At 35.2% G+C, this 15,892-nt stretch overlaps 1 protein-coding gene across 1 annotated transcript in view; it reads right to left on the bottom strand.

Moving 5' to 3' along the window:
* Positions 1-14,919, bottom strand: part of LOC145664515 (uncharacterized) — a 47,387-nt gene extending 32,468 nt beyond the window's left edge. The window contains exons 1-2 of the mRNA XM_081731255.1: positions 14,677-14,919; positions 4,396-4,587 (exon numbers count right to left, since the gene is read on the bottom strand). Coding sequence (XP_081587381.1) covers positions 4,396-4,587; positions 14,677-14,763 — 279 coding nt within the window. The 5' untranslated portion in view covers positions 14,764-14,919. The remainder of the gene's footprint in view (positions 1-4,395; positions 4,588-14,676) is intronic.
* Positions 14,920-15,892: the final 973 nt, after the last annotated feature.

Genomic DNA, 15,892 nt, shown 5'->3' with positions numbered 1-15,892 from the left:
GATTCTGAGGTCATAGAACACGCTATGGAAGAATATCAATCCACCATCACACGACGATGGTCAAACCAGCTCGGTATGTTCCAGTCATCAGTTGCTGCTGCATTGTGCATCAAGAGTTGACCTCAAGCTCAAGCTCAGAGGAAAGAGGATGTGTGCCGGTAAGTGATGGAAAATTCGCGTGATGTGCGTTTGCTGAAGTAGATTGTAACTCACTACGAAAAATGGTTGTTTTTACGGAATTTGATTGTGCACAAACAGTGGCTGAGCAAGGGCCAACTTCCAAAACTCATCGCCAAACAGAGTCGTTTCGAGCATAAATTTTGCTGTGTATGTAGTAGAACTAGTAGGGGTAATTCACTTCGAGTTCGTTTTTAATGGTCGTACACCATCAATGCCGATCTTTATTCCGATCGGTTGGAGTTTATGTACGCTGCACTACGCCAAAAATATCCCGTATTGAAAGCGCGCCTTACTGCAATAAGATAACGTAAAATCATACTCTGCTCGAAAAACGGAACAAAAATGCAGAAGCACGATAGCATCCAACTAATGCCACACTCAACATATAATCCTAACTTTATCCCATTGGAGTACTACCTGTTTCGGTCCATGGTGCATTTTCTCAAATAATGATGCGTCACCAGCCAGACACACAATCATAGTTATACGTCTTGCAAATAAAATCAGAAAAATAAACACACTGCTGAACAAGACTGTACTTATTTAATACAAAAACACATTTACACGTGACGTTTCGATGTTCTAGCCAAGATCCTCATCAGACATACACTCTTGGATGAGGATCTTGGCTAGAAGATCGAAACGTCACGTGTAAATGTGTTTTTATTAAGGTGGATCACTACCCAGAAGTCAGTACATGTTTTAGCTCATTCCCTTAACTACTGAGCAATGAAACGTTACATATTATAAATATTGTACTTTAAGAGAGACAAATATAGATAAATAAATAAGATAGATAAATATTGTACTTTGTCAGCTACAGCACAAGACACTGATTCATTTGGTTCTGTCTCCTGATATCGAGAAATGAAACAAATAAAATAAAATATTTGATTCGTTTTACAATCAGCACACAAGATGGCACTTACTGTTAGATCTTATTAGAAGTGCTTCGTTTTATGAAATGTTTATTTGTATGTGTAAAGTATTTTAAAGTAACAATCTTATTAAGAAATAGATATATTGTTTGACCGTTTTTCGTGTTATGTCTCATATTTTATTTAAATATTAATTTACATTTAAGGAAATAGATTTTGAGAAGAAACTTGCGCAGGACGCCATAATGCGTTGTTGCCAAATTTTTACTTTTACTGTAGTAGTCACAATAAGAAAATTCCTGGATTCTAGCGTTGCAGTTCGAGAAGCGAGATTGCGGTAAGGGGCGAAAACTAATTTCTCTAGTAAGTATCCAAGCAGAATTCCATGATTACTCCCTTCATTATCTGGCATCAGTAAATACTCGACGCTATCTGGCAACGCCGCACTATTCAAGCAGCATTTAGTATAGCACCGAGAACACCTAATGATCCCCCTTAAATAAGTACAGTCTTGTTCAGCAGTGTGTCACCATCCAGCAGGAGGTGGAAACAGCAATGACTGACAGCAATGACTGATTTCATTGCCTCTTCGGACAAGACGAAGTTTAGGTGGTGAATCTAGCAACTGGCAGGAAAGTGACTGCAGAAAATCCAATACGAGCGCTATACTCTGAATGTTAACCAGCCTACATTGTACTGTAATAAATACTGATATGTTATGTACGATAATATTGTCAGACTTATGACTTTTTTGGTACGTATTGGAAATCAATATACAACTCGTAACAGGTAACTTGTTTACCTGTTTCAATATTGCAGCAATGTTGTCTTTAAACAGAAGATTTAAAATGTTGCATGATTACAGTTTGGACAACAGTTAAGTACTACCTTTTCTAGTAACATGCAAACTAGGGCGAAGGGACCACAGATGGCCCCCTTGAAAGGTTCTATCTGGTCCATGATATAATCCCTAATCTGGAGAATGAAAAACAAATTATTATGGAAAATAAATAATTCTTGATTACTTTTCTCTTCTTCCTTCCCTTTTATGTTTAGCTTACTGGACATTGACTACTTATTCACGATATTGGATGATAAATAGAGACAGGCACTGATGTTTTTGATAAAGTATGTTGTCCCGCCTAAAGTTCTTTCTCTTTCTTTCTTTGTACTTGACCCCCTCTAATAAAGTTTGCTCATCACTGCCCTTCTCAGAGTGTTATTCAATTCTATTAAATAAGCGCATACTACTTATAGGTAATAGAAAGTCTTGTTTGTTCATTTAAACGTAATTTCTTTTTAATCATGATTAGGACATTAAACAGAACTTAGACCCTGTATAACTTTGGAATACTTCTGCCTTTCGAAAAGTTATTATAATCTATAATAATAATTCTACAGAATAAAATTCCTTGTATTAATCTCTATAAATAAAAATGAAAGTGATCTTGATACTGACCCCTTCACGCGAAAATGGCTGAACTGTTTTAGTGGAATTTTGAATACAATACCTATCTCATTCGAACTGGGTTTCTACCACATTACTTTGATTAGGCCTACAAAGCATATCCTAATGGGAAGAGGGAGTTCAAAATTTGTACTAAAAGCAGATTATCTGATGAGCCCTCAAATTAGGAAGATAAAACTCGTATAAGAAAACTTCTCATGAAAAATGTTGGACACGTGTCGCAGTGTTTTGAAAAAACTCCACTTTTAAAAGAAGAATTTCTATGTTATCTCATTCAAATCAAAGTTGTCCGTTTCATCATCACGGGGGGACAAATGGACCATTTGAACATGCAATAGTTAGCACTCAGGTCGTTTCTATGTTATCTCATTCAAATCAAAGTTGTCCGTTTCATCATCACGGGGGGACAAATGGACCATTTGAACATGCAATAGTTAGCACCGGTCGCAATGGTGCTACCCGTTTCAGGCCTCCAGAAGGTAAGGGCTAGCCATTAGTGCAGCAAAACGCCTCGAGGAATGTAGGCCCTGCAGAACTAACCAGGGAACAATTTACACTATGTAAATCAGTTCAAAGTGGAGGCCGTTGTTATGAGTTTTGAAAAGGGTATCAAGCTTTAACTGTGATATCTTCAAAATAACTCGCTGATGAGGGAGCCATAAAACAATTCTCCACCCGGTGCAAGTCACTGATATTACGTTTTTTCGGACAAGCTTTACGTTTTCGTGTCACGGTTTATTTCTTCTAAAACAATTTCTTCCGTTTTTTTTTTTTTTTTTTTTTTTTTTTTTGAAGGAAGTAAACGTAAGGTAATACTTTTTACATTTAATATGCTTTCTTTATAAGGAAATGCAAAGAAGAATAATTAGAGAAACTGATATTTCATACAGTATTAACAACGCAGTCCAACGATGTAACTGAGTATTCAGAGGGAAAAGTGCAACAGGTTCCGTTTTTATCTCCTATCTAACCAGCACTCGAACCATGTATTTAGAAATGATTTCCGTTTCAGCACCTTATGCTTCGTCAGTCAACACTGTCTAGCAGTTTCGATCGATCTCGATGTACTGATGCCAGGAACAAAAGCTACTCAGGATTAACAGAACCAGAACTTCAAGTGGTTATAATTTTCGATAAGTCGTGCAAATATTTTTGGAACATAAAGAAAGGATATAGTACTGTTAAGAAATGATTAGTTTTCATTAAAATTTACGTAAAAGACGACAAAATTTTGTGTAAGATACTTCGTTGAGTAGATTTGATTTTAGCATTCGTTTCAATACTAAGGCGAGACGAGAGAAAGACATACAGTCTAGCGTGGGATCTGAAACAAATGAGCCCCTATGTAGAATTGTACTTTTTTAAATTTTATTTTATTTTATTTTATTGCTTTTGTGTGTTGTAATTATTTTTTTATGAAGCTGCCTCGCTTTCCAATTAACTTAATGAACCTTACTATGTGAAACAATATGTGTATTTGTTATATGTAAATTTTCACATTTCCCAAACCTTAAAAATCGCATAATTTTCCTTTTCTCACTAAAATACCTGGCAACTATAGAATCCTCCCAAATATCATCCTAGGATTATATAGGATTCCTACGGCATTTGTTATTACATTAGTCGTCTTCGTATATTGATTCGCAATATCACAATTTCTCCTTTTCTTAAAATCGACAATCCAATAGTCGTGAATTTGAAAAGGTCACCTAACGATGATTGTTGAACATTGAAAACTACACCTCCAAATGGAAATAAAACCTGGAAGGAACACATCAATCCAAATGAGGACTCACTTATATCTATCAATACTACATATTTGGTTTGTAATACGTTGATACCAATAAAGTTGATTTCTTTTTTACTTACCTGGCAACCTGTCTCTACATTGGCATATATTCCAGGGGCATATGGCACGGCACCACAGTGGAAATTGGTCGGTGGGACTAATCTGAAGAGAGGGTAGTCCACGCCTGGAATTCCAGGAACCTTGCTCAAGTCTTGTTCATCTCGTACTCGCTTCCGGCCCACTACCACTGGGGCGTATATAGCTTGACGCTTCTGGAACAACAAATTAAAAATAGTCATGTAAAAAAAAAAGTCATAGTGAAAATGTTATATGAAGAACAAGCTAAAATTTGCAGACTTCACTTTTCTGTATTGCCGCCATGAGACAAAACGAGACGAGAAATAAGGCTTTCTGTCTCGTCTCGTCACGTAAATTTTGCAAAAGTTTAATCTCGTCTCGATTCTCGAGAACTTTATCTTGTCTCGCTTTTTTTTTTTTTTTTTTTGAAAGTAGTGTTTGTAGATTTTTGCGCTTAGTAATAGGAAATTCAAATGTTATATTGACACAATTCTTGATTAATTAGCATTAATTAAAACAAGACACATGTCACCCGGATTTCTTAACCAATATTTATATTCAAACAAACGTAAAAGTCATTCACGGTACATAACTAGAAGTAAACTGATTTTAACATGTCAAATTATCGAAGTATATATGAAATCAGGGGTAAAAGTGGATCTGAAAAGGTAGGGGGACGCAGGCCCGTAGCCAGCCCAAAAATGTAGGGGAGGGCCGGCTGAAGTTATCCAACTATTTGATAGTTCATCGCCATATTATAGCTCTTTTGCAAGTGTACTGTAAAACTTTTAGGGGGCCATTAAAAATTTAGGGGGGCGGCTCCCCCTAGACCCCCTTGGATACGGGCCTGGGGGACGGTAGGTAGCGACATGACATCATGCCGTGTCCTCCTGTCTATCTTTCCTCATTGTAATTTTTTAGAAACTAGGGGGACGCCGTACATATTTTTGGAGGTGGAGGGACAGCGTCCCCCCGCGTCCTTCTCACTTTTACCCCTGTATGAAATGCAAAGAACACTAACTAAACTTCTTTCAGGTTTAAGAAATGGCGGACTCTGAGAGAAGTCACCTCGGTAGAAATTAAAATTCGATCGCTTTAACGAATGGTAACAAAGCTTCATACAGCTTCAGAAAGAAAAGTACAAGAATTAGCTTATTATCTATAGACAAGCTCCTTTCCCGTAGCTTGTAGTGATAAAATTATTATTATTATTATTATTATTATTATTATTATTATTATTATTATTATTATTATTATTATTATTATTATTATTATTATTATTATTATTATTATTGATGTGACTTATCTCAAAAGCCGCCACTGAGTGCAAGCGTTGTAATAGAAATAATAGTATACAATTAATCAAACCTTTGAAACAGCGTCTTAGTAAAAAAATGTAGAAAGTAAGCTGCCTTACTTTTTGATATGAAAATAATATTCTTTGATAAAAATACAACTGAATTTCACACGAATAGTTTAAACAATTCAATAGTCCAAAATCTAAAACTTGAGTTGATTTTGAATTTAATGTCCCTTTCCGCAGCGAGGCTATATTAGACGGGACCTACTGATTAATGTGGAATCCGAAGCACGTGAGTTTCCGCTGGGTAAAATGTAATGGTATTGCATGAACATTATAAACCGAGACCATTAAATCTTGTAATGATATATGGCGGTGGCTTAGGGGTACAACGCATTTCGCTGGTGCGTAAGATCTCTAGTTCGATTCCCGGCGAAGTAAGTTCGTGGTGGACAAATTCTTGTCCGTGAGATTTCTCGGGGGTACTCCAGTTTCCTCCCGCATTCTCGTTCCACCAGCTGTTTCATCATTCATTTACTTGTGTTAATTATCCGTCTTCCTTGGTCTAAAGACCACAATCGTCAGACGTTAAACTGGAAGATTTCGTTTCATTGTAATGAGATCAAACCTTCCTTTTTTTCCTATCTAATCTTTTTTTTTTTTTTTTTTTTTTTTTACCAGAAAGCTATTCCGAGAATCGAGACGAGATGAGATAACCTTATTTCTCGTTTTATCTCGTCTCGTGGTCAATACTATTCACTTCTCATTAGAATATTGAATCTTCCGCTTTCTTTATCCCACCATGTCATTCATTTCTCATCATCACCGTCTTCTTTAGCCTAACCGGCATATGCGTGGGACGTAAAACTTAAAGATTTCATTTTTTCTTCTAGGTTGGATGAGGGCACTGTGGTTATGTGGTAGAAAGCTTACCTCTGGTATGTGGAGTCCCTTGTTCGATTCCCGGCTAAGTAAGTTTGTGTGGACATAATCATATCCGTAGGTTTTCTCCGAGTATTCCCGTTTCCTCATACTTTCTCATTCCACCAAAGCTTCCATAATCATTCACTTGCTTTAATCATTATCCCCCTTAGCCAATCGGGTATAATCGTGGGACATTATATTGAAAAATTATATATATATATATATATATATATATATATATATATATATATATATATATATAGGCCTATATATATATATATATATATATATATATATATATATATATATCATCATTCTAATTTTGCGGAAGTGCCTAAACATTTTGGGGTATAGAAGACGTCCCATATAAATAACATTGGAAAGATTTTTCAGTTCCCCATGAAACCACTTTACGGTTAGAAATTTTCATTTCTGATTATTCAATTAGGTAAAGCTAACGAAAACGTACAAGCATACCGAATTTTAAGTTTCTATTCCAATTCTAAGTACCTAAAACATGAGATTATAGGTCCAGAAAAAGTCTCATTTAAATAACATGAGGAAATTCTTTATCCCCTCTTTAGACCCTCTAAAAATTAAAAATATTCACTTTTGGCAATTTTCCTGTGAGTTTGTCCCGAAAAGCTATAATCATGTCAAATTTAATCATTGTAGCTTTGCAGGAAGTGCTCAATAATTTGAGGGTGTAAAAGGTGTCCCATATAAATAACATGGGAAAGATTTTTCAGTTCCCTATTTAAACCACTCTAAAGTTGGAATTTTTTACTTTTGGCAATTTTTCTGTCGGTTAGTCCTGAAGGCTACAATCATGCCAAATTTAATCATTCTAATCTTGCCGGAAATGCCTAAACATTTTGGGGTATAGAAGACGTCCCATATAAATAACATTGGAAAGATTTTTCCGTTCCCTATAAAACCATTTACGTTTAGATATTTTCATTTCTGATGATTCACTTAGGTAAAGCTAACGAAAACGTACAAGCATACCGAATTTTAAGTTTTTATTCCAATTCTAAGTACCTAAAACATGAGATTATAGGTCCAGAAAAAGTCTCATTTAAATAACATGAGGAAATTCTTTATCCCCTCTTTAGACCCTCTAAAAATTAAAAATATTCACTTTTGGCAATTTTCCTGTGGGTTTGTCCCGAAAAGCTATAATCATGTCAAATTTAATCATTGTAGCTTTGCAGGAAGTGCTCAATAATTTGAGGGTGTAAAAGGTGTCCCATATAAATAACATGGGAAAAATTTTTCAGTTCCCTATAAAACCACTCTAAGGTCGGAATTTTTTACTTGTACTGATTTATTTAGGTAATGCTAACAAAAATGTGTAAGCATACCGAATTTCAAGTTTCTATTCCAATTCTAAGTACCTAAAACATGAGATTATAAGTCCAAAAAAAGGTCCATTTAAATAACATGGGGAAATTTTTCATCCCGTCTTTAGACCCCCTAAAAATTAAAAATATTCACTTTTGACAATTTTCCTGTGGGTTAGTTCCGGAAAGCTACAATCATGCCAAATTTAATCATTGTAGCCCTACTGGAAGTGCTCAATAATTTATGTCAGCTCATGTAGTTTTATATATAGTTAGGATATATATATATATATATATATATATATATATATATATATATATATATATATATATATATATATATATATATATATATATATATATATATATATATATATATATTTATAGCTTGAAAGTCTGTTGTGATTTCACAGTCTGAAACGAGACTCAGTTGTTAAAGCTAAATGTCCTGTCATGAACGGACCAGTCTAGGCCATCAGATTTTGTCGTGATGGGGACAAATAGCCTTGTATTTGTCATTCCAGTATGCCATCAATCAATTAATCAAGGAAACTAGAATACAGAGAAGATGACAGCAAATAGTTGTCATTAAAAAAAAAAAACTCTTCCGTGAAAACGATGGTAAAAGGTTGACTATAAGTACGCTCTGACAAATAAATGATTGCAGCTTTTCTTTTCTTATAGTGATGAGATGATGATGATGATAATGTCCTCGTAATTTCAACACGAAATTCTTTGTTTCCCATTTTTTTTTAAAAAAAATGGCATTCTTGGGTGTCTTACAATAATAGATGTCAAATATCGACCTTCAAAATGAAGATTCCGCACGCCATGCGAAATACAGGAACTCCGAACACGTCAAACCTTTAAAAAATACAACCTTCACAAACAGAAGGGCCATGGAATATTTTGAGTGAAGATAAGCTATTTCTACGATATACTCAATGTGTAATCATTGAAATTTTCCAATGAAACTTTCTCATCACTTAGCACTTTTACCGTTATTTCCTGTGAGAAACATCACGCTAAGAATTCTAAACGAGTGTTTCAATCATGTTACATTCTACACATTTCCTTGATGTGGTAATTGTGCTATATTAATTTTTAAAAAGACACTTTCTGCAAAATAAAAGTGGCTTTTATATGATAATCATAGTCTACAAATATTTAATTCACTTAAACAAGTAACGCAAACGCGACGAAGAAATGTGGATGTAAAGAAGAACAGAAATAATTAGCTTTGTCGACCGGAATATCGATAAGGAGTTCTTAGGAATTGTAGGGGAGAAAAAACTTGTATTAGAAAGAATAAGAAACGAAGAGAAGCTGGTTGGAATATTCACTGAGAAGAAACCGTATCATCAGGGGCGTGATAGAAGGTACAGTAGAAGGAAAAGGAAGGAGAGAGTGAAAGAGATAGACTGAGGTCCGTGGAATATAGACCTCTTTTAGTTTTGTGGCAAGTGCTCTGTTTGTAATGGCAGCCGTGATAGAACGGTGACCACCAGCTCATTTGGGTCACCACTTTGTCCAGCTTATCCGGATTGGAGCTCGCTTCCAATCATCCGGTGGCTCAGTGGTTGAGCGCTGACCTCTAATGCGTGGGGTCCCGGTTCGGTCACCGCCCAAGTAACTTTATGGTGGACAACATTCTGTCGGTGAGTTTCCTAGGGGTACTTCCGTTACCCCCGCAATTCCTCATTCCACCAATTCTTCCGTCATCATTTACTTGCTTTAAGCATCGTTTCCCTTAGCCCTAACCCTTTTAAGGTCTTATGGTACAATTTGTACCATATAGGTGTTTTATGGTACATTGCGTTATAACTCTCCTATTTGAGCTTTTTCGTCCGAGTTTTCTTTTTTCAAGTCTAGAGGCATTGTAGAACACGTTACGTATGGTTTCACAGCTTCTTGCGTCGAGACATAGGAGGTCATAACTTTAAGCAATATATTTTCTTTTGTTAGGCCTATGTTCTTTATTTCTTGGCAGACTTATTTTTGCACCTAGAAGATTGAAATTTTGCACAAACATTCAGTCGACCGAGTAGTATTATCAGATTTGGGGCAAAAATGTAAAAGAAAAAAGGATATTTTTTACCAAAAAAAAGTCCCCTTTTCACTATGTTTACGCCTCAAATACATGTTGGAGACACGTAAATTATATCGTCTGAAAGGCAGTTGTATTCTGAAGAGAATGATGTGCGAGCCATGATCCTAGGGTAATTAGAAATATCTCAGGGAATTTTTTAAAAAAATATCCGTCTGTGTACAGGAATATGGGGTATTCTCGGTATACATATATTTTTGGCGGGCTTACTTTTGCAGCTAGAATATTGAAATTTTGAACAAAGATTCAGTCCACCGAATAGTATTTATCAGAGCTTTTTGAGATCTCTGCGTTAAAACAGGGGGTCCAGAGGGACAAAAAGTTGAAATAAGGGACATTTTAACCAAAAAGTCCCTTTCTCCGGGATTTTCTCGCCTCAGATACACGATGGAGACATGTGAATGGTACCGTCTGAAAGGCAGTTCTATTCTGAAGAGAATGATTGGCGGATTATGATCCTAGGGTAAACAGGAGCGTCTCAGGAAAGTTTTTACCTGAGATCAGGGTCTTTTGCCGTAATCTGGGGCATTGTGGGGATTCTTGATAAAATTTCTCCCGCCCTTAGTATTCAAGATAGAAGCTTGAAATTTGGTACACACATTCAGTCTACCAAGTACTATTTATAAGATTTTCTTGAGATCTCTACGTTTAGACAGGGCCGTTCCAGAGGGGCCCAAAGTGTGACAAAAAATCTTTTCCCCCAAAATTTTCCCTTTGACCTCACTTTTCCCTCTTCTGGTATATGGTATGGGCATATAAATGGTACCATTTGAAAGCTTGCTCTATTCTAAAGAGAATGAGGTACAAACCATGATCCTAGGATAAATAATGACGATGCAGTAGCTGCTTGACTGAAAGTCTAAAAAATGCCCCAAAAACCCAATATCTTAAAAGGGCTAAGGGCATACAAGTGGGACGTTAAACTGAAAGATTTCTTTATCAAAAATCTGCTTCATGCTACCTAATTGTCGTTTTGGCTCTGATACTTGTCGACAGATCAACGGACGGGTAGACATAGCCTTTCTATGAGTTCATTACTTGTATACCTCTTTCAAAGTATGAAAATAGGTATGAACACTGTTTAAAATACGTTCTCAGAAGTATCGTTCGATAAAAGTAACATAGATTTTTAGAGGAATCATAAACAAAAACTTGACGTGAACGGCTCGTTGATTCCAATGCCGTTATTTTGGATTTTGGGCTCCCTCATGACAAAATAGTTAATGCACGTGTCTTTGGCGTAGGAGACCTGAGTTCGATTCCTGGTGGGAGCTTATGTAGTTTAGATTCCACGTTAAGCTGTAAGTCCAAGTCTCGTACAGAGTCGCTGCTGAAAGGGACGCTAAGCTCAAAATCACCTCAATTTCTGGTTTAGTAGGTCAGCTTCGCTTCTTCTCAATTCAGGTAATTTCCCAATTGCCTCACGATGTTGTATCAGTACCGAATTGAGACAAAGCACCTGCATCTAAACTGTCAAAGGTAAATCACGTTAAATATGTTTAAAATTAAGTCACGTTACACAGCGAGATTTATACGTGGTGCTACAACAGTACAGAGAAGTGTTTATCAGCTTCAATACCATTAGCACGTTATACATCTTGATAAAGGCGTTCCTACTGTTACTTGATTACGTAATAGTGCTTTGTAAGTGAAGATATATACAGGAAGCCTGCCGCTAAGAAAGTAATTATTCAATGTAGAACGGGTGCTTTACGTGTTAGAGCAACCACCTGTGAGTCTTTATGGCTAGAATTATGTAACTAACCGTTAAAAGGACGACCTGTCTCGTGTCTATAACAACAGACTGGGCGTTCTATAACAGATGTATACAGAACGTTGAACTTTGATCTTTTATTGACTTCTTGCATGAAAACATCTTTATTGAAACGTAGAGAGCACGTATGAGCTTGATTTTCAATTATAGACTAGGCCTATCTCTCTACGTTCACCTTGTATACATTTAGAAACACGTGCGGTTTCTTTTCACTGTAAAAAATACATAAATAAATAAATAAATAAAAATAGACTTCCGAATTTCAAAACCAGAAATAGTAAATATATGACCCGCAGCTTTAATAGACAGATAAGCTCGGAGACGAAACCTGTTTTTGGAACATTGAATCGATATCGAAACCTGTTTTTCGTTATCTCTTACAGTTCTTGATCTATGAGAATCAATATTGAAACCATAAATTGAAGCGAATTTCTACCATTTCAGATTTCAATAGAGAACACCAGAGATGGAATCTACCTTTGAGATTCCTGAATCCATTTCCAGAGAACTGTTTCTCGCTATCTATTACCATACGAGGATAGATATCGAAACTGAAAATAGAATCTATTTTTGAACACTGAAACCATATCAGAAACAGCTCTCGCTGTCATAGACTTCTTGCACTACACATATCAATACTGAAACCAAAAGTTGTGCTAGATTTTTAGTATTTCTGGTTTCAATAGAAGAAGAATATCTGAGATACAATAATATTCTTGCGACCCATGTGAAAAAAAATGTTTGTTACCATATCTCACCATTTTTGTTCCATGGAGACAAATTTTGAAATTGGAAGTGGTAATAGTTTTCCACTGATTCTGGTTTTACTATTGAGATAAGAGTGGAAATCGACTTTTCAGTAAATTTCTATACTTCCGGTTTGATAGAAGAATACGAATCGAAATGGAACATATTCTTTAGACGCTGAATCCATATCAAGAAATCATTTCTTTCTATATTTTTACCGATATTTCCCTATGCGAAGATCAATATTGAAATTGGAAATGGTGATAGATTTCCTTCGATTCTGGTTTTACTAGAGAGATAAAGATGGAGATCGACATATATTCTCGCAACGCTGGCTGGATCCATATTCACATTTCCAGTTTTTATTACTGGTTTGGCTCAATCTATAATCAATGTCAAAACCAATACCAGTAAATAATTTTAAAACCGGAAATGTTAGTTTTCTACCACTTCCGGTTTAAATAGTATAATAAGATTGGAAATGAAACATATTCTTTAGACACTGAATCAATAGCAAGGAATCATTTCTTTCTATATCTTACCGACTTTTCCCTATGTGGAGATCAATATTGAAATTGAAAATGATACAAGATTTCCACCGATTCTGGTTTTACTAGAGAGATAAGGATGGAGATTGACATTTTATTCTTGCAACACTGAATCCATATTCAGAAATCTACTTTGTTATTACTGGCTTTTCTTAACGGCAGCCATTGTTAAAACTGAAAATGGTAAATTTCCACCATTTCTAGTTTGAATAGAAGAATAAGATAGGAAATGGAACATATTTTCTTTAGACGTTGAACTCATAGCAAGAAATAATTTCTTTCTATATCTTACCGACATTTCTCTATGAGGGAACAATGTTGAAATTGGAAATAATACTAGATTTCCACTGATTCTGGTTTTACTAGAGAGATAAAGGTTGAGATCGACATTTTATTCTTGAACGCTAAACCCATATACAAAATTTCAATTTTTTTATTACCAGTTTTGCTCAAGGATAATCACTGTTGAAACTGGAAATGGCATACTTCTACCACTTCCGGTTTGAACAGAAAAGTAAGGGTGGAGATATAGCATATTCTTCACACGCTGGATCCACATCAAGAAATCATTTCTCGGTATATATTACCGATATTTCCCTATATGAAGATCGATATTGAAATTGGAAATGGTAATAGTCTACCTCCGATTCTGGTTTCACTAGAGATATAAAGGTTGAGATCGAGATTTATATTCTTGCAACGTTGAATCCGTATTGAAAATTCCACTTTTTATTACTGGCTACAATCAGTGTTGAATCCGGAAATGGTATATTTCTACAGCTCCCAGTTTGAATAGGGGAATAAAAGTGGAGATATAACATGTTCTTTAGACGCTGAATCGGTATCAAGAAATCATTTCTCGCTACATATTACCGATATCTCTCTATGAACATCAATATTGAAAACGGAAGTGTTCGTAGATTTCCACTTCTTGAGAAATCTATTACTGCATCTGGTTGCAGTAAATAGATAATGGTTTCTAGACACTGATTCCATATTCAAAAGCCATTAAATGTCAAATGTAGCTATTTGTTGAATGTGTTCTTAGTGTCTATGCTGTCTAATCGTTTAATTTCTCTCGTATATGCAGTAATATATTTCATTAAGGCTCATTTTAGTATGTTATAGGTTATTATTTTGTATCCTCATTAACCACGTTAGTGGATTCAAACATTTTTTAAAAAGGTCTTCGTTTTTAGTCATGTGAAACATTATGATTCTATTAAACTTTGTCTAATGAACTTAATGGCACTTAACGTGCACCATTGATATCCGTTCAAATTTTCTTGTAACTTTACATATGTTTAAGAGAAAAATCTTCCTTTAACCGAAAGAAACGAGAATGACCTACATATTTTCCATAACTGTGAAAGAGAGTCGGTTTCGTTTAAATAGAGGCATTGAACTCATACATAAAAGAAATCAAATTCATTCACAGCAATGTTACACAAATTATGTTTTAACTATTTCTACTAGTACACTATAAACCAAAAAATGTTTTGGGAATACTATAACGTAATGGTTAGTTTTTCTTACTTACCTTAGTAGATGTTTTGGAGTCAGTCCTGGACAGAACCACCAACACAAGAAGAAAGAGGCACAACTGAAGATGCAGGTAAATCTTCATCCTTATGTCCTGGAAGGATGTGTCTGTGAGGTTAGATTGTCTGTCTGTGTGAGTGAGTTGAGAGGAAGAAGAAACGTACTCTCGAAGCTATAAGTTGCTTTAACCACTTTCTCTGTTGAGACAATCACGCTGTGACCTCCTTTCCAAAATCAGTTTCCAGCGAGCCACTAAAGAAATAACGAAAAAAAAATATTCTCCAGCCGCTTCAACAGAAGAACTGGGAAATATCGCACATGTATGTGTGTGTGTATATATATACAATACAAAAACTGACACGCAAACGAAATCACGTGTCTATTATTAAGAACAAACTCAATGATATTTCCAAAGAGATAGAACAATCCAATAAGGTATTGCAACACACACAATCTCTTGTAGACAGCACTTGTAAAATTACGGAGCAATCCGAAAGTAGAACTGTCGATTCTTATACACTGACTGTTTGTGTTTGTTTGTGGTCCAGTATTATATTATTTATGGCCTTCTAGAAATTGCACATATGTAAATACATATATGGTAATAACGTATGGATAGCGGAAGAGAAGGGAATGGGCGGGATGCTAAACTGAACAAGGAGAGAAGAGGGGGGTAAACATTTTTTGTACTTAAAAATAACTAAATTTTACTTTCTGGTTTTCACTGCAGAAGGAATTCACTTAAAAAGTCAATAAAAATGGATCATGCTTATTAATCATCTCCATAAGGAAGCTTCCAAAATATTTAACATTCGTATGTAATGCATAAATATTTATTATAAGGCTGTTTGCTTCAAAATTGACAGAATTTACATACATCATTCTTTTAATGTTATGAATCTAAAATGTAGTTACTTTCACCGCTGTTAATGTCAATGTATATGCATTCATAAATTTGCACAGTAAAAAATATTAAGAACGTCCGTCCATACATGATTAATGAAAATAGTTATTCTCTCTCTTTCTCTCTCGCTTGATTAATATATGTAAAAACTAAGGAATAGTTGATAACGTGTGTTATAATGTCTTCTTTATTGCGCTGAAATCTGAAAATATTTTATTTATTTAAGAAAATAAAATATAGGAATTTCTTTTCTTGAACTGGTAATTGATGATTTACGTGAGAAAGAAGGAAAACAATATTGCATTAGCAG

Source organism: Thermobia domestica, chromosome 1, assembly GCF_964235325.1.
Source record: "Thermobia domestica chromosome 1, izTheDome1.hap1.1, whole genome shotgun sequence".
Classification (NCBI taxonomy): domain Eukaryota; kingdom Metazoa; phylum Arthropoda; class Insecta; order Zygentoma; family Lepismatidae; genus Thermobia; species Thermobia domestica.
This window is presented reverse-complemented; position numbering and strand designations above follow the sequence as displayed.